This window comes from Haliotis asinina, chromosome 2, assembly GCF_037392515.1.
Source record: "Haliotis asinina isolate JCU_RB_2024 chromosome 2, JCU_Hal_asi_v2, whole genome shotgun sequence".
NCBI lineage: Eukaryota > Metazoa > Mollusca > Gastropoda > Lepetellida > Haliotidae > Haliotis > Haliotis asinina.
Window position 1 is genome coordinate 64,045,534 of NC_090281.1, and position 24,948 is coordinate 64,070,481.

The 24,948-nt window shown below is 39.0% G+C and overlaps 1 protein-coding gene across 1 annotated transcript; it reads left to right on the forward strand.

The window, feature by feature from the left end:
* The first annotated feature begins 1,011 nt into the window (after positions 1 to 1,011).
* LOC137274135 (CUB domain-containing protein 2-like) lies at positions 1,012 to 22,918 on the forward strand. The gene is made up of 17 exons (XM_067807149.1): positions 1,012 to 1,075; positions 4,097 to 4,181; positions 6,294 to 6,433; positions 7,824 to 7,961; positions 10,743 to 10,824; positions 11,716 to 11,837; positions 12,773 to 12,916; positions 13,716 to 13,803; positions 14,644 to 14,765; positions 15,043 to 15,210; positions 16,156 to 16,249; positions 17,244 to 17,365; positions 17,570 to 17,713; positions 18,424 to 18,502; positions 20,512 to 20,633; positions 21,641 to 21,802; positions 22,506 to 22,918. The coding sequence occupies exons 1-17, from the start codon at positions 1,012 to 1,014 to the stop codon at positions 22,850 to 22,852; spliced, it is 2,223 nt and encodes a 740-aa protein (XP_067663250.1). The 3' UTR covers positions 22,853 to 22,918.
* Positions 22,919 to 24,948: the final 2,030 nt, after the last annotated feature.

Below are 24,948 nucleotides of genomic sequence, written 5' to 3' on the forward strand. Positions count from 1 at the left end.
CTGCGCAATTGGGAACCGATGACATGTGTCAACCAAGTCAGCGAGTCTGACCACCCGATCCCTTTAGTCGCCCCTTACGACAAGCACAGTCGCCTTTTATGGCAAGCATGGGTTGCGAAAGGCCTATTCTACTCCGGGACCTTCACGGGTCAGAATGCGTGAATGTAGTTTCAATATTGATATAGAAACATGACCTAGGCACCAAGAAACATTACTACTGGAAATCGATTCACCACTCGGGAACCTAAGGGAATGAACCGTCCTTGCCAGCGATTTAGGCATTTTGCACCAGAAACACACATACAGATGATGCATCTTTTCAAGCCTTGGCATGAAGTACTTTCCCAATAACTGCACCCGTAATATCAGATACCATGAGGAAGATCAATTTTGATCCGAGAACACGAACTTCACAGTGTGGCTGTTCAGATCAGCAGCAGTGCACATTCCAAATCCATCTCAAACGTCCATGCACGATATGCAAACCTGTCACATTCAAATTGTTAAGTCATTGAAGATTCTATTGAACAGATGGTAAAGGCACTAAAAATGATTGGAACATCACAGTATGTATGTCACCGTATCCCATTCGCGTAGATCAATGCTGTTGATCACTGGATTGTCTGGGCCAGACTCGATCATTAGAGTATTGCTACGCGTGACGTGAAACTAAACTCGCTCCAATACTCACTCACAGATTATCAAGTCATTGCTCTCATGAATCACAAACGTGAGCTCGCGGGATGGTACATGTATTTGCACATCAGCTATATGTGGGAGTGAGCTATAAAATGTCTCAAAGGTCGTTGAACGTCATCGGTATCTAATGTAGGGATATTGCTGTGTGTTGAGGCAATACCTGTTTATCACTCAAATAGTAATGATATCTGATAGCCCTATTTCTCACATGGGATCTAATCAGGGCAAAGCTCGGATTTCATCTTGACACTCAATATATATACTGACGTGTGTATTTACAATAACAGCTCAAATAGGCGGAGACAAGCCATTATGAATATGAATTGTTTCCTTTCAGTGTGTGCCTTGTTGTTGGGATCGCTCGTCTCATGCTCAGGTGGGTGTTATATACTGTGGGTGTTATTAATTTTCGATAAATAGGAACCGCTAAAGTTTGAAAACTTGTACATATGGTGGACATGGAAGGAAAAACAAGTTTCGAAAAATGTAATCGCATGAAAGTAAGCGTCAATGTCTTCTACATAGAAACTTGACAAAAAGACAATGTTGCGTTTCTTTTGCTGTTCGGAGTATATGAAGATGCTTTACATTCTCGAAAACCTTTAAGTTACAATATCATTTTCTAAATATCTGATGAGGAGAACGCACTGCGAATTATTTTTATCTTCACAAACACATGTTATTGATCCCGAAGGGTTCGTTAGGTTTAGTGCTTGTTGCTGTACACGTCAGAAAGTTCATGAATGGGTTTTCTTTCGCTGCTTGCCGGGGGTGGGTAGACGTGAGGCACCAGAAATGGGTACACATATTGCATTGTACCCATGTATGGAATCGAACCCGGGCTTTCGGCGTGATGACCGAACGCTTTAACCACTAGGCCACCCACCGCAACATGAGTGTTATGGACTAAACTGACGAAGTTCCACTGGGTAATAAACACACGTAGCTGACAATCTCCTCCCGACAGCTGCCTTGAATACACAACACCATTTAGAAAGGGGTGAAGTGTAATATACTTTAAAAGTTGATATTAACATTTTTCAGTAAATATCAGAATCTAGTTCGTTTATTGGGTTGAATAGCTGTTCTGGCAGTAGCCTCCAACGGGGTTGTTCCGAATCGTGGGTGGAATTCAACCCGATAAATAACGTACTAACTAGAATAAATACTTTAATGAGGAATCGTACGCCCCCAGTCCCACAACAATATAACATGCCATTAGGTATCTTGTTCATCCCTAATCTGAAATAGCCTCGAGTTAGCATCGAGGTCATTTCATATGTTACAAGGATATGTTTAAATAATGGCACAGTTGGTGGCCACGAAACCTATAAAATAGAGACGTTGGTAGACTCTAATGTTCATGCTTATAAAAGTTCAGAGTATTTGTAGATATATCTGTACAATCATGTTTTTGTTCAAATCAAACCTAAAGCAAAATGATCACATAACATTGTGAGCATGTCAGTCATAGTTCTGTCACTACAGTGTGATACCTAGGCAAAGTCTACTTTACACTGACGATTGATAAAACTACTTCTATGAATGGAATAAGACAATGGAATTGTTGTGTGCCTTGAATTTGTCTGCGAATTTCTTGTTCAGGTCCCCGTGTTTTGTAGAGTGTTTGCAAAGGTTATAGAGTGAGTGAGTGAGTTAATATTTAACGTCACATCGGCAATATCTCAGCTATATCGTGACGAGAACATTTAACATTTAAATGAAATCTATGCATGTTGTAAAAATCAACGAAGGACAGTAAAAGAACTAGAAGATCACAATTTGAAATAAAACTAGCATGCAGAGTAAAAACTAATATCACTATTTAGACAATACAATATAATACCAGGCCATAGATCGCCAACAATAGAAGGTACATCCCCACACTAGAGACCATGAGGACTTACAGTACCGTTGCTTCCTACATGGACCCAGTTGGATTTACACCATCCCTTCAGCTGTTGGCGAGTGTCGGAAAAGTTAGCCAAAATTAAAACAACAAGAATTCTACGTTTAAAAAGCCTGGTAAGTTCACATAGACCTGAAAGTTTTTGTACTTACGTACCCTCTCAGGAGGACAATAATTTTACAATCCTTCAACCCCCTTTGAGGGTACAGCCACCAATTCAAGTTACTAATCCAAACTACCAATCATTAAAATACATCTATTTACAGAACATGTTACTCATAATTCAACCACGAAATCAATTTCCTTTAAACAAAAACAATAAGTAAATGAGCACTGCCTATGTTAAAAAGACCCTTAACGGTTTTTATAGTAAAATACTTATCCCTTATGATGGAGAACTCAACACAGTCTAGCAGAATATGCTTGACCGTGACTCTCTCATCACAAGGGATACAAAATGGAGGATCCTCACCTTTTAAAAGGTATGCATGAGTATATCTAGTATGGCCAATACGGCATCGTCTTAAAATAACCTCTCCAATTCTGGACTGACAGCCCAAGTAGGTGTAACCAATATACGGTTATATTTCATGTGATCTATTTATACCTACTTAGGTGTCCCACTTCTTCTGCATCAGATCACGGATGTAAGTTCTAATGCTAGCTCTGTAATCAGAGTATGGATTAAGAAGAGGTGTCACAGATTTGTTGAGTGCTTCGGCCATTGTGTTACCAGAAATACCTACATGGCTGGGTAACCAGCAGAAGACGATGTCGTATGGCCAGTAGCAAGATTATTATACAATTCTATAATTTCAATTAAAAGTCATGGATGTTTACAAGAAATATTTTGAATGCTCTGAAGGCAAGAAAGAGAGTCTGAAAAGATTATGTACTGTTTATGTTTAGGGTATCTTTGAATATATTTAAGAGCCGTTAATATGGTGTTAGCTTCAGCTGTGAAAATAGAGCTATTATCCGTTAATCTAGAAGATATTGTTCTGAATCCAATGACAGTGACCAACGGATTATAGAAGACATGACCAGCTTTATGTGTAAGGTGGCTGAGCGCGGTGTTCCTTCATGCTTACATGGAGCGGTAGGATACCTTAATGAATGGTGAACTCGTCAGCTCGTCACGCTGAAGACACGGGTTCGATTCCCAACATAAATACTCAGACGCATTCTGTTCACTACTATTTTCAGTCGAGATACAATATCTGTGGAAATACACTTAATGCTCTCCATGAAGTACTAGGTTGCATGTATATGTTTCGGCATTAATTTATATTTTACAGAAAAAAAAGGTCTGAAATTTTACTGAAAATGTTGGATTTACATTACAGAATGTTTGTCTACTAATTTGAGGTCACATTAAAAATCAGTACTCTGGATTCCTAAATGACACGTTTGAATGAGTAATCATTAAAGACTACAACTAGCCTTAAGGTCTTTGAAACTTTCGAATAATGTCCTTATCACACACAGGGGATTCAAGCTGTGGCGGTTGTCTCGTGGCAACATCTGTCGGGAAGACATTTACGTCCCCTGGATACCCGAACACTGACCTCCCGTGAGTAGATTTCAAGGACCTATCCAAATGATCCGATTCTATTTAATTACAGTATTATAGTTTTGATAAGAATATCATCTGTATATTCGAGTAGAAATACAGACTGGAGTCTGATCTATCTGATCGTGGTTGTTTTCTACGTAAGCGTGCACATTCCACGACTTTCTGGCATAGCAGTTGACCGTGCAGACTTGCTATGCGATCCTTCGGTACGGCAGGAGACGATCATTGACAGATCCGAGGTTGGGCGGGCGTGTTTGCTTATTACAGCGGTTAACATAGGTTTATCTAAAATGGCATATGAACTTCACTGTTGTAGCACTTCGCCGACATGTGTACCACTAACGTTGTCTAACTCGAATATCATATAGATTCATGATTTACAGCTGGAGGGTGGTGGGCACACACCCTACACATACACATACACATACACATGCACATACACATACACATGCACATGCACATACACATACACATACACATACACATGCACATACACGTACACATATACGCACATGCACGTGCTCATGCACATGCACATGCACATGCACACACACATACACATACACATGCACATACACATACACATACACATACGTGCACCTGCACGTGCACCTGCACATGCACATGCACACGCACATACACATGCACATGCACATGCACATGCACATACATATATATATATACACAGGTACATACACATACATGTACACATACACGCACATGCACGTGCACATGCACTTGCACTTGCACATGCGGATGCACATGCACATGCACATGCACATACACGTACACATATACGCACATGCACGTGCTCATGCACATGCACATGCACACACACATACACATACACATGCACATACACATACACACACATACACATACACATACACACATACACATGTACATACACACACACATACACATACACATACACACATACACATGTACATACACACACACATACACATACACATACACATGCACATGCACATGCACATACATATGCACATGCACATGCACATGCTCATGCACATGCACATACACATACACATACACATACACATACACATGCACATACACATACACATACACACACTCACTCACACCCTGACAGAAAAGTATGTGACACCACTTGGTCAGACCGGCTTGACCCGTCTACCTGATTGTACGACTCGGTACTGGACTCAACTTCTGAGTCTGTTGTCTAGTACTTAGTCTACAACACCCATATCTCCTATTCCGATAGTAACAACACCAGCTGTTACATATAAACATATATATATATATCATTTTGTGTAGCCTGCCAAATGATGCACAATGAACAATGCTTCTTAAGTATGTTGCAAAATAAGTACATGTACATGCACGAGTGCGTGATGATTTGGGTTCTATGCTGCTTTAAGCAAGTGTATAAGTGCGTGAGTTTAGTTTTACGCCGCACTCACCAATATTTCAACTATATGGCATTGGTCTGTAAATAATCAAGCTTGGACGAGACAGTCCAGTGATCAACAGCAATGGGCATCGATTTACACTATTGGGATACGGTGATATGAGGCAACCAAGTCAGCGAGCCTGATTACCTGATCCTAGTAGTCGCTTCTTACGGCAAGCGTGAGCTACTTACGATCAACCTGATGTCCACTGGACCGCTTTAAGAAATATGGCAGCTACACCGAGTGACAAAGGAAATTGGAATTATGCATTGTGTCCAAATAACGCACTGAAGCTGTGCCGTTAGTTAGACGAAAGAACACCGTAGCAGAGCTCCTTCTGCACTCTCTCGGCCTTGAAGATCCGAGTTAGAACTGGTCTTCAGCATCCCATGTTTTGTACAAAGGCGATTGACGGGATCGGGATGGCTGACTTGGTTGGCACGTGTGATCATATACCAGTATTGGGTAGATCGATGTTCATCATGGTAATCACTAGATTATAGGGTCCACATTCAAGCATTTACTCACCGCCACCTTAGTGATGGATTATTGGTGAATGCAGAGTTAAACAACAAGTCAACCATCAAGCTGCATTCTTTCACAGAGGTCGATTTCATCGTGTTGGTTGTGTTTGATTTCCCCAACTCTCCTCAACAAACTGTTATTGTTTCAGGGCACTGGCACGTATCTGGACTATTACAGCAGAACGAAACCATACTATTCTATTGTCCACAATAGATTCGGTACTTGAGAACTACAACTCATTTGGAACTTGTGACAGAGATTATGTGACTGTTTGTAACAGTCAGGACGGTAAGTAAAGATTGATCTCATTGTCATAATCATATTTCATTTTCGGTAGGTAATTATAAATATACATGTTTTATCAGTTGAGGAATACAACATCCTACATTATGACGGCTTAAAGGCACTATTTCACACTCTACTTCTCTAAAAAGACGTAATGCATTTCTCTCAATATACTATCAGCTACCATAAAACCTATTTAGAAGAAAGAATATAAAATTTAAAAGTTCGAATGAATGAATACCACGATGCATTAAATTGACTTTCGCCACTTCCAACAGTATTTCAAGCGAGTTATGTCCCTCTTTGGAGACAGACATCAGTCGTAGACCAAATCATACAAGCAATTTGTGATTGAAAACAGTTTGGCAAACACCGGCAAAACCGCGTGGGACAGTTTTCGATGTACAGAGCAGTTGATTACATTTCAAATGGGGGCAAGTGTTTTCTGTTTGGAAGTCAAAGTTTGTTCGCGTCGAAGTTTCAGTTATCGATTTCAGGCAGGTCGGAAGGGATAACACGTCCTTTATTACATGAATAAGAGGCTAGAGTGACTACACATGCCATTTATAACATGGGCACAAATACTGTCGAAAATTTGAGAAAACCTGCATTTAATGATGTATGGAATAGTGTGCAATATACTGCGTTCCCGTAAAAATATGTCGAATTGTTCACTGTATATTTTTAACTGAAATGTGTAAAACCAACTACGCTTGTAACGACTTAAATTCGAGGACGTCTTGAGTTCCTTACAACCGTAGCTTACCATATCTCCATTCACGTAATGCTTCTACAGTCGGCATACTCTTGTAATGTAAATCCCATTTGTTCACAACGTTTGTAAAATATGGTTCATAACGCTGTGTTTAACCTCAATGTCGCATGAATGAACACTTTAACACTAACACGTGACTCTATATTATTATGACCAGCAGCCTCCGCTTGAGTCTGTTACAAAAGCAGTAAGATAGAGCAGTAACGGAGCATCGTGTTTAATTCTAATATTAGGTTCCCTCAGCTACTCCATGTTGCCATGCCTTGTCTGTTATGGAGACACGTGTCCGTGTGTATGTGTGGAATTCTGTGCACACTGTGAAATGCAGACGGACGTGGGGATTTCACATATAGTAAATGATGTCAAATATATAAAGCAGTAAATTTTATATTCATATTCCAAATTCACCTGAATATAGCGGAATAGTTTCTTTTCAGATATTTTTAATGAGTTACTGTAGCAAAACATACCAGCAACACTTGGTTCGCGTGTTGCTTCATATCTGAATTTTCTCTGTGGCAGTTAATGTTTTGTTATTAGAATAGTTTTAACTAGTTTTGTATTTAAACACAAATCTAGTCCATATCTAGTTAGGATTTAGCCATACGTTTTGTCCAGGTTCCGATGAGCTCGGTACCTTCTGTGGTCACCAGCAACCCGTCTTTGCCAGCAGTGGGAATACAATGCGCGTCAGTCTACAAACCGATGGCGGAACCAACCATAAAGGATTCAAAATGATGTACAAAGCTGTACCAGGTTTGTATAACGTGAACAGCCTCTAGACTCCTACTATTTATAGTAGTTTATTTTTCAGACAACAGGCCCATTTTACAAAATATTAACCAGTATGTTGCAGATGCTGTGACAGAATAGAAGTATTCTGGGTGGTAATAAAAGAGTGTACATTTACACTCTGATGGAGACTGGTAACAATAACTTGACAAGAAATTTCTTTTAAGGCCATTATAGAATGGACACAACCAAACAGACATGATATTCTGTTTCTACACTTGGGATGATACAAAATGGGCAAAGTATTTCACTTTTAGGTATGCCTAATGTCCTACCCTGTGATATCATATGATCCCTTATGGATGCACGAAACTTTGAAAGGGTAATCCTACATGCATCAGTGTTCACAGCATGTAAGTAGTTTCGTATTCATGGGATAACATAATTGCTTTTATAAAGATACTGTGAAGATAGTTTGTCAAGCGATTCAAAGAGAAACGGATTATCAATATCGTTACATCGTGTTCTGAAAGCTGATAGAATGAGTGCAAGATTGCAAGTTCCAAATGTCACCAAATCCATAGGAACATAAGAAATTTAGAACTATAAGTGTCCAAGACCCCAGACCCGTTTCAGCTCGGTTATACTAATATAGGTAGGTGGTATGTACCATACTGTTTCCATTCTGACATAATAAACGTAACTAATACAGTTACTTATTTATTTTTCAAATGTTGGTTTACTTTTAATAAGTATCTTCCCAGTTCATCTCTCGCAACTACATTAGATACAGAACGTTAATATGAGTTTGCAGAATTTATCATGGACATTCAAAGTATCTTTGGAAGGATGGAAGTCGCATATTTCTGAGCCATTTAATAGTATAGGCAGTAGTTTAGCATCAAGGATATGAAGTAACATTTTCATAGGGAATTTATGAACATTATGCACATTTGGTTGAGGAAAAAGCCTTAATTTCAGAGCCTGTTGAAACAGTATCTTTCGGGATCAAAGCTGATTTCAGATCTACGAAAGCGCAGTCAAGTCTACCTTTACAAAGTGGTAAATAGTTATTACTAAGGGTGTCAATCACAAAAAAATATTATCAAACGTTTGAAAGCCTTTACTAAAGCTGCCTGTTCAGGAATAATACACTTTTGAATATGAGTCCACTTCAGCAGTATGTTACATAAGATTTTAGGAAAGATTTTACGCGAAACCTCAAGTAAAGTGTTTGGCCTAAAATTTGCTGGATTATTACTCGCACTAGGAATGATGACTCCAAGTGTCCACTGAGGAGGATAAACACCAGTGGACAATACGTATCATGTTATAAAGTACTCCTAAAATGTTCAAACATTGCACAGGAGCATACTTTAAAAAATCCATCGGGACGCCTCTGCAGCCTTGGGCTTTCCCACAATGCAGACTTGAAATTGCATCTTGAATTTCGGATACAGAGATGACATGATCAAGGCCATTGTCAATATCAATAGTTTCATCAATGGGCATGTCAGTTATTCCAAATCATTTGCAGAATGAATGCAGAGTTCACCTCGACCATAGTTTGTGTCATTAAACAGCTCTTCTAAGTGCGACCCACGCATGTGGTGTAATGGTTCCTGGCTGTGATTGTATCTTCGGTCTCAATAAAGAACAGAAACGTTTACTAGTATTGCTCTGGACCGAGTGTTTCGAAGGCAGAGTTCCTTGTAGTGTGTCCGTGCTAAGATGAAATTCAGTCGGTCGCATTCGTTGCATTCGTCGTTGCTTCCATGAAATGCACGCAACAATTGACGAGGTGCCAGTCTCGCATGTAAACAGTCATCATCGAACCAATCACTGTGCTTGTGCGTAGTTCTAGTTCTGTCGCACGAGTTTCTGGGTTTCCCAGAGCCTTTTCAAGCAAATTCTGAAAACATTTTAATGCACTTTCAACGTCATTGCAGTTAATTTGGTTGATAAAATCATTCTTAACTGAGTCCTCAAGAATGTTCCACAAGTTTACATATTCACCATGGAAGCGGTCGTACCAAACATGGTTGTGACGGTCTGTGATATTATCACGACGACAGTCACATAAACTGCTGAAGGCTCACGAATAGATTATAGCCAAATGGGTACATTCTTTTTCATTTGATACATCAAATTGTATGAATAAACAGAAAAGCTTTAAGTTACATAAACCATAATCGACATTAGAGAAGCAAGGTATTTTACCAACACCAGCATCTGAACACATCCGACCTTTACAAATCCGTTGTGAAGTTGATTGACAAAAACTTAACAGAGAGAAACCACACTTGTTGAGAGCTCTGTCTTGCGACGTGCGTAGTAGATTATCGTCTTGATTATACTCCATGTCATTATCGATGGTCAGGTAGGGTATATCATCGTTTTCGATAAAATCTGGTAGTTTACCATCACCAGTGCGAGCATTAAAGTCGACCTCAATAACATCCTCACAGCTTGGAAAATGTGATTTTAAACATATGATGTCATTCTCTAAAATATTAAATAATTCCTCCTCAGAATGGACTCTAATCCCATCAGGGGAGAAATACACTGTACAGGCTAGACCAGACTGCTACTTGTGCGTTGGTAAATACAATACGATATACAGAGACTGTGAATGTCCCCGTATTGATCAGTCTATAACAACTCTTGATTGAAGATTGCCAGTACCAGCTCTGAAATCTACTCATCCATCCACTCATCCACCCAAGCATACAGCTAATGGCCCATCCACCCATCCTTCCAGATGGTATTATCACTGTATATTTAATGCCTTGTCTTCTATGTCAGAAACGACGTGCAATGTGACGCTGCCAGCAGGTCCGAGTCCAATACAGCTTGTCTCCCCTGGTTATCCTTCAAACCACCACAGGTAAAGAACATAGTTATTAGTACACCATCGAAATAAAAAAGCCCAACAAATTACATTATGCATTCTCTTGAATATATACTCTGGTTCTCTTGGTAACCCTTTTATAAAGAACACATGCATACATGTGTATCCAAATTATTTTGCATGGGGAAAAGCTGTGTTTGGGTTACAGTAGAGTAGTTAACACAGTTTCCTTTGTCACAATGATCTGTTATACCACCGTTCACAAAGACAATAATACACCGTAAGCCACAATGCCATGCGTTACTTGTTATACTAACTATGGAAGAAAATGTTGGTGCTATTCGGACTAGAAATAGAAACAAAAAGTGTTGATATGAATAATTAAGGCAAAGAAATAGAAGTCAACGAGAAAGTGTTTCAAAATAACTGTAGAGAGATTAGTCGAAATACAGATTCAAGCCACGCACACGCTCCTGTTGCTTGCTTTTCACAACTGTTGATATTTTCCAAATGTGAGAATCTGAACCATGCCTTGATCTGTGTATGAAAACTGACTGTGTTGGCTGAACGAGTTAACAACAGTGCTCATCCCCTTAGTCCCTAATGTCGTCCCCATCTTTCAAATACCTATGTTATACCTATGGACAAAGACATACCAGTGGGCTGTTTAACGCTGTTGGCAGTAGTTGGCATGGTAGAGTTTTTATCCAGACTATTCTGCGATTGTAATAACAAGCATCTATCAACGGGGATACCACGGTATCCATCAACCATATTACCAAGCCACTGTGACACCTGTTTGGTTGCTGGTCAGTGTTTACACAGATTATCATGACTTTGCCATTGATATTCGACAAGTTTTCTTACAGAAATCTTACTACTGTATGGGCAGGATCATCCACGCTGGTTTTCTTGATGTATTTGCAGTGGACTGGATTGCAAATGGACTATCACTGCGCCGTTTAGAACAAACGTTAATGTTGACGTTTTGTATATTAGTATGGTCACAACGCCATCATGTCTGAATGATTATCTACTGTTTACAGACGGTAGGTAAATGTTACAGTGATTCATTGCACATATTTCTTGGTGTGAGGCAATGACATCTGTCTGTAATGTGATTAGGCAATAGCGAAGAGAATCGAAGAGAGTCGAGAACTGTTGTTTCGTAAACAGTCAAATTTGATACATAATATGATTGAAATCCCTTTGTAGTGATAAATCATTTCCATTTTCATAACATGCATGGTTTGGATATGTTACACAATGTGTTGTTTCAGAAGGTAACTTTTCACTCAATTAAATTCATTCAAACTTAGATAGTTGGAGCCGTAATATGTAAATATTTCTGAATATATGACAATCCTTTCCTATCAGTCTTATAATTGTGTATATTATGTATAGGCATGTTTAGCATAGCAATCTGCATTATTCAAGCTATAAATACTCTTTTCATAAATACTCAAACCAGTGAAGGATGTAAGAAGCACTGTCCCGAGCACTTGATTTACAATCCAGTCATTGTGCCCGTTGTCTCTTGTGGTTAGGGTGGTTTGCTGTGGAGCAATTCGGATAAACCTTGTTTCTTGGCTACGTGAAAACGTTATTATAACGCTTACGTAATCTTGCGATGTTTCACAAATTGCCATGGCCATGACTACGAAACTGACTACGTAATTTTAAGCACAAAGATCAGTTATCATCAACGGAGGTATCTAGATAATTGCTCTGACAATTGCAAACGGTTTGTAGAAACGTCATATGTGCATAGCTATTGTTGATTTCTAAATGAAATGCACCCCAGTTATCACATTCTTCACTTAGATATAAGCTGCAAAATCAAAAGAAAAATGCTAGGTTTATTAGTTACATCGTGTAGTGATCATCATCTGACTGAACGCACCATCTCAATGTACTACTGAATCTACTTTCACACCGTATTCACAAATATTCCATTCCTTATTTAATAAATATCATATTTAAGGCCCTGCGACTGATGACACACAACTGGCAAAGATCTGTGAAGACCCGTTCATTCCGATTATCAGCATGGACAACTATATGACCATTATATTTCACACAGAGAGTTCCGTCACAGGACAAGGCTTTCGTTTGCAGTACTCGAATGGTAAATTAAATATTCTTCAAGTCTTTTTCTGTGTTAAAGGTCACACAGTTTGGCATTTAGTGTCTCACTGTTGCTAATTAGCTGTCGTCTGATATATACTGAGGGGGGAAATAAGGGATCACATGAAAGCACAATTGTTCCTTTATTTTTTCTACAATGTTTCTTAACAAGCATTGTATCACATAGCATCTGGAGACACCTGGAACAAAATACAGGAACACTTGCGCTTTTATGTGATCCCTTAGTGTTTTTTTACAGTATATATATGTAGAGGGCATATTCTCTGACACGAGATAACATATACACAGTATCCTGTTCGTTATATGCTTCCAATTTTGTTTAATCAAATGTAAACATTATTTCATTCGGAAAATTCGATCCCTGGTAGTTGTTTTTGAATGATCAAATATATTTCATAAAATGTATGTATTGACACACCCGTATAATTTGCTGTTGATCAAGATACGAGAGGGAAAACTTTGTTGAATTATGTAATAGTCCCGTCAAAATGATATTTTTGCAGCAGCGAAAAACTCAAACTGAGAAATCAGTCTCTCGTGCTTAATTATATATTAACTTTGTGATAAAATTAATTATTAACATGAATTCAAGCTGCATCAGCTCGTGAGGAACCGTGTTGGACATTATTGGGCATTTCATGCTCTGCCTTATCTGTGTTACAGGCTTAGACACTACTAACATTAACTAATATTTCTTTAATGTTCTAAGCGTCCATTTCGGAAGTAGTATATTAATTTTCGTCATTGTACATTTTCACTTTTGTTCAATGTTGTCACAGATTTCACTTGTGGAACAACAGATCTCCGCGCCTCACCCGATACAGAGAGGTATCTGACCTCACCCGGCTTTCCTTCATCCTATTACTAGTAAGTGTCAACTGAGTAGAATTAATACAACATTTCACCTGTAAAACAAGTGAGTGAGTGAGTGAGTATAGGTTTACGCCACACTCAGCAATATTCCAGATATATGGTGGTGGTCTGTAAATAATCGAGTCTGAACCAGACAGTCCAGTTATCAACAACATGAGCATCGATCTGCGCAATTGGGAGCCGATGACATGTGTCAACCAGGTCAGCGAGCCTGACCACCCGATCCCTTTACTCGCATCTTACGACAAACACACTCGCCTTTTATGGCAAGCATGGGTTGCGAAAGGCCTATTCTAGCCCGGGACCTTCACGGGTCCTGTAAAACAAGACAAGGACACCACACAATTACATTTACTACAATCCAGTAGACCTATCCTACTGGCACCTATCAAAGTAACATCCAAGTAACATCACAGTACAGGCGCCTGTGAGCAAGGTTAATTGGAATTATTTGAATCTTGAATCCGAATGTAGACATATAGGTTTTACTGTGTGTATTGAAGACTGAATGTAGTTGAGGAGAATTTATGTTATGGTTGAAAGGACTGTCTCTAGATATGTTGTGTGTCACGTCATGTATATACGTGGTGTTTAAGAATACATGTGGAAGTTGGTGAATACTTTGTCTAATAGCAGGTTTAGTCAGGTAAAAGCAGCCATAATATACCCGGGAAAATGCTGGAAGTGAGACGAACAAATCCCACAGCGTTAGTCAATGACCGAGACGTTCATTAAAATCGTACATATTTTGTCCAGTGAAAGTTCTTTTTACACATGAATGCATGATGCTGTGTGTTGATGTAAAGCTGATTTTGATTCTGATTCTATTTGTAGCAACCTACAATGCACATGGACAATATCTGCATCCACTGGGTATAACGTAAAAGTCAGCATTGAATCTCTTGATGTGAAAAAGTCGACGTCCTGTGACACTGAGTATATTCTCTTCAGTGATGGTAAGTCCGTTCTAAACCATTGCAAGTGTGCTTCAAATGAAGACATTCCTATTGCCTTACGTGTTACGATATCTTGAAATCGATTAATGCTTAACCTTTTAGGCGAATGTAATTGAAATGACATTCACGTTCCCTTCATTTATACTTATGTGTCACAACTGAAGAGGTGAATGTGTCATGATTGTTGTTGACACCTGAAGCGCATCTTGGTCTTATATAATAGGAATTCAGAGCTCACTAACGCAGGAATGATTTTCACGAAATATTTGCATTAAAGGGTCGTCGTCTAAGGCTGCTGCTCTAGGTAAATATTGTGATTCTACGGGGAGGGACGTCATTGCCTCCAGCAACCTCATGACCGTCACCTTTCACACCGACGGCTCTGCAAGAAGGAGAGGCTTTTCTTTGAAATACACAAGTGGAAGATTCCTAACAACAACCACAGGTATAAAAACAATTGAGACTCCAGAATTCCTATAAACCTGAAGAAATGTGTTTTGGTGACTTTAACGAAACCTGAATAATTAGACCTAAAATCCTAATACTGAATTGAACATAAATGCTCTATTGATAGGGTTCTTCTGGAATTTGGGCGTTTGACAGACGACAAAAGTTCACATTCACAAGAAACTATATGACAACATGAAGATGTGTGCTTGAATCAGTATCAAATAGTGACGGTACCAGGTGATTCCATAGTATCCGGCTCCACCAGTGGCATCCGTCATGCAAGCATGCAACCACTAAAACCACGGGAACTATGAAACAACGCAATATAGCCAAAACATCATAATGCCCAACACCATTCTGAGGCTTTCACATGCACTGGAATAATCAGTGCTGGTCTTGCGTATTTCCACATAGGGACGCTTGAGTAACCTAGTGGTTAAAGCATTCACCTGTCACACCCAAGATCTGGGTTGAATTTCCAAAATGATTATAATATGTGAAGCCGATTTCTGATGTCCCTCGTCGTGATGTTGTTGGAATATTGCTAAATGCGGTGTAAAACTAAACTCACTCACTATTTCAGATTTTCCAGCATCACTAAAATTAGCATTTTCTGGGTATTTTTAACTCTTCTACGTCGGTGTTGTCTAATCAAAATCTGTTTTTAAATGAATGGATTTGAGAGCCAGCGACTAATGATGCACGTCCCGTAAGGATCTTAGTATATCTCAACCTTAAAATATTTTTAAGTATTTGATATTGTATCTGACAACTGTTTTTACATGTGAATATTGCTAATACTAAAATGAATCATGTTTGTTGAAGCTGTAATTATATCGGTTATGGTACGTGACTGATTGTTTAAAACAATGTGTTTAAAGTAACTAGGATAGGTTTGCTGTGACTAAAGTAGTTTTGGGTTTCTATATTGTTCATGTAGTGACACCATATGTGCCTAGTTGTGGAACTACAAAGCTCAGTGCCAGTTCTAAGTGGACCCAGTTGTCTCCTAGCCCCCCAGGCGGCTACACGAGGTAAGTGGATGCATGCAAGAGATATCCACAATTGAATAAGCCTCTTGTTATAGAAAACATGAAGATGCTAAGTTATAGGAATATGTCAGCCCTTTCCACGATTTTGTCGAGCATCCCGAAGTGCACCATGACATTTAAGCACCTTAAAATATGATGTAAAGATGTAGGAGGATCTGTTGAGAACTACATGACGGTAGACGCACTGTACAAACCAGACAATCAGCTGAACTCTCTACGAATATCGCTAATTTATTAACCTGGTGTCCATTTCTATTATATTTGGTCTAGACATCCACTCGGTAGACCAAACTCTATATCGGTTCAGCATCGTTAGACATAGGTGGAAACTGTGCATTCATTATGTACTAATTAAGTAAGGGAACCTGAACTTTCAAATTCGATATGAAGCTTACGCCTAACAAACTTTTCAACGACAGACATCTTATGAACGCACCACCATTTCTCAGCATCACAGCCCTCAACGTAATAGCCCCATACACGTGCATGGGTTTTTAAGAGGGTCGGTAAACCATTGTAGACCATTTTCTTGACAATCAGCATGCATCACAAAGTTGTTAGTGTCTGTTTCTAGGTGGTGTTTTTGTTTGTTTGAAAACGTAAATTGTACACGTGCCGATTTCACGTCATACACCCATCATCGTTTAGGGAAGAAGTGGTGATGCACTCGCTTAACACCCTTTATTTTCATCACATTAATTTTGATTGACCCCGATATATCTCTCAATTTTAATGAAGTTCGCCTGCTTGTTTAAAAGTGTACAGGCTCCCTGTTGCTCCCTGATAAGTAACATGAAAAACCGCGATATTGATGGAATAGTGCGAAAACAAACTGTATTCACTCATTGTCTTTGTGGTGCTCATAACGGGAAGTCACACAATGTTATAGGAGTTTCAGTATATATGAATTGGTGCACGTGCGTTTGGTGCAATCTGTCAATGAATGAGAGGTGATGCTGTAATATCCTCTGTTTAGCAAAATAAACTGCAGCTGGACAATTTCTGCTCTTGTTGGAAATGTCGTATCCGTTCAACTCGAGGAACTGTCTATGGGAGCATCAACTTCTTGTGCAGTGAACTATCTTCTCCTCAGTGACGGTAAGCGTAATGACTATATTCCGCAAACATTTGTTCTTCGTCTTGAAATGTGTTTGGATAACACTGATCAATGGAGTAATCTTGGAATTTTCAAAGTTGTGATTTGACATGCAATGGCTACAGAATCATTGGTATTATAAAAGCACACCCGCCATAACTCACCAGCTGACGAGTGATGGTTATCATGAAATGTATTTATTCAAGGTTCACGGGCTAATGCAGCTAAATTAGCAAGATATTGTGGCTCTACCACCGGGAACGTCATGAGCTCCAACAAAGATGTGACCGTCACCTTCCACACAATCGGGCGAGCAGAATTCACTTTGCGATACAAGGCGATACCGTCAGGTATGCATCTCGAAGAGTGCCTGTTACACCAATAGTGCAGTAAAATCGTAAACAAAATTTGAATGTGTTGAATAACTGCAATATCTTCACAGAATATTCGAGATGAACATTTTGTACACAAAACTGACCAAAATATCCACCGTTTGTTGGACGTGTTCGGAAGAAAAAACACAACTGCTTTACCCTTTCCCTCACACAAAAATATAAATCGTGACGGAGTTATCTGTGACACTTTCCCAATTTCCAAGGGAATTCTGCCAGTTCCATCAAAACAAAATGACATGGTGAACCTACAATGTTCTTACCAATTCTATGACACTTTTCTATCATCAGACACTTCAATGAGTGATATATCTGCATATACATGCATGCATTTTTTTTCTCAACTCTAACAACAGAATATCACTTTCTACTGATCTATACAGTGTTGGATAATCGAAATATGGCAAAAAATACCACAAATATTGTTATGTGATAGAATTTAATATGCTTATGTCATCTGAAAACATCGATTGATAAAAAACACAGCCTGTTATACATACCATGCCTCGCAACTGAAATATGTTATAGTCGTGTACATTTTCTGGAACACATATATGCAAGTACCAGTATGTATATACTTGTATGTAATGGACCAGTCAGTGTTGTACCAGGGGCCGTCGGCCCACGTCTGTATTGAAATAAAGAAATCTAAACTTCACGTGTTTCAGGATGCGGTGAAGATAAAGTGATAGACCATTTCGAAACAGTATATGTTCAATCACCGAACTATCCATTGTACTATCCACGGTAAGTAAACACTACCTGTTTAAGATAAAAAATAGCATGATCATAAACAATTATCCATACTTACTCAAAGTAAAGCCTCTTGTGTGATTCTCGTTGTAATAAACATGTGAGTGTATCCTGCCAAGCGATGGTACCAGGTGAAAACGCGTGTTACCTCAAAGCCGTTTGTTCATTTAAAAGAGCAAGTGACGTAATATTCACGTTAATGTTGGGATCCTAATGTGTCATCAGTTTTGTACCCGGTACGCCATATTTGGAAGTGTTTGTTCTCTGGCATAAATTGTTGAACTATTCCTGTTCATGCAGATAAAGTCTACGTGTCATACAATCCTGTTATTACTCTTCTGAATAATTATGAACATTCATTGATCTGTGAAAGATCCGGGTGAGGACGTCTTTAGCATTTATTGTTCTGGTCCAGACGATTCTAACAACACTCGATTATTCAGCCTGATGATTCCAATGGGAGAAAAGGCAAACAAGTGAAAAAAGGTGTCTGGTTTCCACCTGATTCTTAATGTACGTCTTAGCCTAAATGTCCTGTCGCCAGATTGTGATCTACGAGGAAGTTCAGCATTTCCCTTTCTGTAACATTTATCGTCACGTAACAGTTGCATCTATGTTGTTCTGAATTATCTTGAAAACTGTAAACGAAGATGCATCATTAAGAAAGTAGGGGATATTTCATACTGCGAACATAACACTTGCCTATGCCAGTGCACATGCCAAAAGGAAATACATACTCACACGCATAATAAATGCACGTTGTTGGCATATGGTCAAGCCTGATGGTGTTATTAGTAATTTTGGTCGCGTTTTGGAAGGCCCCAAGAAAAAGCCCATCTAAAAGAGGAATCACCATAGCGCATCATACCAATGAACATGTGGGTATCCTGCGCTAACTTCTCATGAACTCGAACATACACTCATTTTCACCAACATTGGTGGGTATAAGGCTGCACAAAAGTTGGGTCTATTGCTCTTTGTTCAACAATGCCACCACGTTTTAGCCAAATTAAAAGAAACCAGGCTATCGTACGTTTGGAGGATGGAGTGTCTCTTCAAAATGTGGTCTCTCATTTCGACGTTAACATGTGCACGATTTACCGTTTCAACCTCGATGCAACGCTACACAGACAATAGATATGAGTTTCCTCGGAGTTTTTGTCCAAGGGTAACCACCCCTAGACAAGATCGGCGCATTTCCGGTCAACACCAGCGAAATCCCTACTTGTCAACCTTATTTACCTTTCGAAAAATTAATAATATATATCATCAGTCTTGGTGGCCTATGAAATGTCTTTACTCTGTTTTTGTCTGTCATACCCTGTTTGTATTTTTTGTATTTAATTTTGAAAATTATTCAGTATTGTTTCCTCCTTCGCACATCATTGGCATTGTATCAATATTGTAAATATTGTATCTGGGATTCAACAGATTTGATATGATTTATTTATTATTTTCTTGTGGGAAATGTTGAAGCCTATATTCAGGATGTCATTCTTTTCGCTATGTTTTCGACACAGTCTTCATCGGTCAAACACATGAACTATCATGATATAAACCTAAAAAAACCAAAAAAGTAAAAAAACCCAAAAAAAACAAAAAAACAAAACAAAACAAAACAAAACAAAACAAAAAAACAAAAACAACCCCCCCCCCCCAAAAAAAAAAAATAAATAAATAAATAAATAAATAAATAACAACAAAGCAAAACAAGACCAAAAAATAAAAATATTCGATGGTTACAATTATGTCTCTCGTATCTCGGTAGTCAGTGTGTCATCGACACACATCGACTTTTCCAATCGTGGTAACTGTTTGTACACTCCTTAACAAATTTTATCGAACTGACAATAATAAGTATCTCGAGTTATAAAACGCGACAGTTTGTTTCATGTGAAACTATGTTAGGTTTCGATGCTCACCAATGCAGTGAAATATGTCCATATTCCCTTGAATACTCATTAGGCATTGATAGCAATAATTTCGCTTTTTTTCCATTTTAGACATTCGAACTGTGCCTGGACAATCAGCACTGATATTCGGGGATATGTGATCTATGTTGTGACAGTGGAGTTCAACCTTATTTCTGACGCCATGTGTACGGATTATCTAAAACTCTACAATGGTAATGAGTTTTCATAAGATATGTGGTGTAACGGCGACAATGTGATACCTCAGCCACTGGGTTAAAGATAGTTACTCCATGTTCGACGATTGGACATATGCTCTTGTTAAGCATGTAGTCTTCTACGAGAAATTGACCTTGTTAACCCAACCTTCAAGATCAGGTTAGAGCCTTCTTCAGCAACCATGCTTGTCGAAAGAGATGTCTAAGGAGTGGGATGGTCAGGCTCGCTGACTTGGTTTACGCATGTTTATCGTATCCTAGTTGTATGGGTCGATGGCCACGCTGGTCCAGACTGGTACAAACCGCTACCATGTAGCTGTAATGTTGCTGAGTGCGGTATTAATCAACAAACAAACAAACAAACAAAACCGTGTTAACAGAGACGTTCCAGACACGTTCCAGAATTGTTCTTCATTATTGTCAAAAATGCTAGCTTAAACCAGAGAGATCGCATGTGGCGTGCAAAGAGCAGTTTGATTTTGGACGTAAAACGCTGCGGGCCATCTGCTCAAACTTGGATAGAGACAGTGAAACACTTACTCTTAAGCTCGAATTGTTAAAATAAGATACAGTGAAATAATGCATTTGGATGGAAACTGATAGTTAATGTGTAATGATATTATGATATGCAAAGAAGTAATCGAACTTATGTTCAAATGTTTTGTTAAATTTCTTAGTTTTCTGATTGTTCATGAAAACCTTGCTCTTAATTTCTTAGGTGTTGGGGGTTGATACAATGTATGAAACGGCTAAAACGTAGGAGATCGTTAGTGCACTGGACCATGAACTTTGTTGTTATGAGTCATTTTCAAAATGGTGGAGGGGGAGGGTAGGGTCAACCCCCCTCCCTCCCCGACTATGGAAATTGTCATTAGGAATAACTAATGATTTTGTTGTAGGTGAAGGGGAATCAGTTACCAAAACAATGTTCGCCTTTGGAAGCTCTTGTGTCTTAATTTTGAATGGGCAGTTTTGTTTAAATATATTCTATATTCCTGTCACAGTCGATGGTCCAAATGAATACTTAATCGGTCAGTGGTGTGGATATGGTGGACCAAATATACGGAGTACAGAGATGGCCGTGAGGGTTCGATTCCACTCCGAGAGTTACACTACATACATTGGATTTAAGTTGGCTTTCATTGCTGCCAAGCCAAGAACAGCGCGTAAGTATGTTAATATTTTGTTATTGGGAACAGAGTGAAGATTGAATGTCATTGAGATCATCAGGTATAACCTTACTCACGTCAAGATCACATCCGTGCTTTTCACGTTGACTGACATTGTGTTGATTTTACAGTAAACCACGTTTACAACGAATTGACGGATGTTACGAACTGTTTTTTATCTCGACCACTTGTTTTCATGTATTATCTAGCCGTTATGTGTACAGCGAATTATGGTTACAACGAACTGAAATGTGTTCGTAAGAACGCGGTTTTCTTAGTTCAGTGCCATTCTTCTAACAGAGCAAATGGAGTTTCGAAGCCATGTTATTATTCATGAACAGAACAAAGTTTTTTCTAGATATTAAGCACTAGGCGAAAGTGAGGTGTTGGGGATGGGTGGCCTGGCTGATCAAACTCTCGCTCTACGCTTTCAAGTAATTCTTTTATTTCAAATTATCTCTGATTATGGACGACATTGTTAGAACTGAAATAACTAACAGCGTTCAAAACGGGTGTTCCGGTTAATACGTGAACAAGTTGAAATAACAATACATTGCCCAAAGTGCTTCACAAGTCAAACAATGAACCCCTTGGATTAAGGACCATTTGTTGTAGACCGTTTATTGATGCGTAGTCCCAGTCTAAACCTGACTGTGATCTGACCTTAAACTTTGACTTTATCTTTTCGCCCTTGTTACAGCTTTTTTGCTCCCAAACACCGGAACCGTACTCGGATACACTCTTGGCTTCACGGTGGCTCTGGTTGTAATTATAATCTGCTGCTGTGGAATTTGCATCAAGAAAAAGTCGACTACCAACGACCAGTCGATCAAATCAGTGACCAACGCCCATTTCGTCCCTGGCCACTCATACACAGCAACTACATCTACTACTCTTCCGGCCAGTTCTGCTCCATCCACAGACAGCTTGCAGGTTGATCATGGAATGTACTGCCAGCCTGTGCCAGGTGGTCAGCCTCTTGTGACGTTATCCCCTAGAGGTCCATCTGCACTTCAAGGGATAGATAACCCAGCATGCTTAAACTGAGTGACACAAAAGTGTTCATAATGTACATGTCTTGTACTCCTGGGCAAATACATAATGTCACATTCACGTGTTTTCTACGAACAAAATTAATATCTTTAGTTGAAGTGAGTACACCCAGTCACGATAAATTGAATCTGCAATTGTTCAGAAATCACAGAAGTATTACTTTTATGAGTCAGTGCCCTAATTTCAACAAATGGTGGATTACCCATGTTTATATATAGACAGACTTTAAAAATAACAGATATTTCAAAACTGATCGATATTCAATAAAGATCATCACAATCATAAGCAAATGCAAGGCACTCTTCAATGAAGGACAAATTAAGCATTTTATGTTGTCGAGCATTTTATCCATATCTGCCTCCGTTCACCGAGCAGTAAATGAACTCCTATTCGAAAGGGATCGAACATGTTAACCATCGAGCTTCTCACAAACCGCTTTAGGATGTATACCCTTGTATGTATACCATTGTATGTATACCCTTGTATGTATACCCTTGTATGCATACCATTGTATGTATACCCTTCTATGTATGCCCTTGTATGTATGCTCTTGTATGTATACCATTGTATGTATACCCTTGTATGTATGCCCTTGTATGTATGCCATTGTATGTATACCATTGTATGTATACCCATGTGTGTATACCCTTGTATGTATACCCTTGTATGTATACCCTTGTATGTATACCCTTGTATGTATGCCCTTGTGTGTATACCCTTGTATGTATACCATTGTATGTATACCCTTCTATGTATACCCTTGTATGTATGCCCTTGTATGTATACCATTGTATGTATACCCTTGTATGTATACAATTGTATGTATACCCATGTGTGTATACCCTTGTACGTATACCCTTGTATGTATACCATTGTATGTATGCCCTTGTGTGTATACCCTTGTATGTATACCCTTGTGTGTATACCCTTGTATGTATACTCTTGTATGCAAACCCTTGTATGTATACCCTTGTATGTATACCATTGTATGTATACCCTTGTATGTATACCCTTCTATGTATGCCCTAGTATGTATGCCCTTGTATGTATACCATTGTATGTATACCCTTGTATGTATGTCCTTGTATGTATGCCTTTGTATGTATACCATTGTATGTATACCCATGTGTGTATACCCTTGTATGTATACCCTTGTATGTATACCCTTGTATGTATACCATTGTATGTATACCCTTTTATGTATACCCTTGTATGTATGCCCTTGTATGTATACCATTGTATGTATACCCTTGTGTGTATGCCCTTGTATGTATACCATTGTATGTATACCCATGTGTGTATACCCTTGTACGTATACCCTTGTATGTATACCCTTGTATGCATACCATTGTATGTATGCCCTTGTGTGTATACCCTTGTATGTATACCCTTGTGTGTATACCCTTGTATGTATACCCTTGTATGCAAACCCTCGTACGTATACCCTTGTATGTATACCCTTGTATGCATACCATTGTATGTATGCCCTTGTGTGCATACCCTTGTATGTATACCCTTGTGTGTATACCCTTGTATGTATACCCTTGTATGCAAACCCTCGTATGTATGCCCTCGTATGTATGCCCTTGTGTGTATGCCCTTGTATGTATGCCTTTGTGTGTATGCCCTTGTGTGTATACCCTTGTATGTATGCCCTTGTATGTATACCCTTGTATGTATACCCTTGTTTGTATATGCCCTTGTTCGTATGCCCTTGTGTGTATACCCTTGTATGTATGTCCGTGTATGTATGCCATTGTATGTATACCCTTGTATGCATGCCCCTGTATGCATACCCTTGTATGTATACCCTTGTATGTATACCCTTGTATGTATGCCCTTGTATGTATACCCTTGTATGTATGCCTTTGTGTGTAACCCCTGTGTGTATACCCCTGTGTATACCCCTGTATACCCTTGCACATGTATCACCAAGTTCAAGTGCCACAAACAAGTCTAAGAGAGCTGTAAATCCTGTGCGTTAACTCATATGCAACGATTTCGGGACACGTGAGGATGAGAGTAATGGTCAAAAGATGCAATTCCCGCCAAATTCTTTTGTGCGACAGAATTGTATTGTCTCGTTAGAC

Excerpts from the sequence above, each read along its gene's own strand:
- LOC137274135 (XM_067807149.1), top strand. The coding sequence starts at position 1,012 with ATGAATATGAATTGTTTCCTTTCAGTGTGTGCCTTGTTGTTGGGATCG. Across the intron at positions 11,838-12,772 it reads TTATCTACTGTTTACAGACG|GCCCTGCGACTGATGACACA; the intron begins GTAGGTAAATGT and ends ATCATATTTAAG. Across the intron at positions 15,211-16,155 it reads ATTCCTAACAACAACCACAG|TGACACCATATGTGCCTAGT; the intron begins GTATAAAAACAA and ends TTGTTCATGTAG.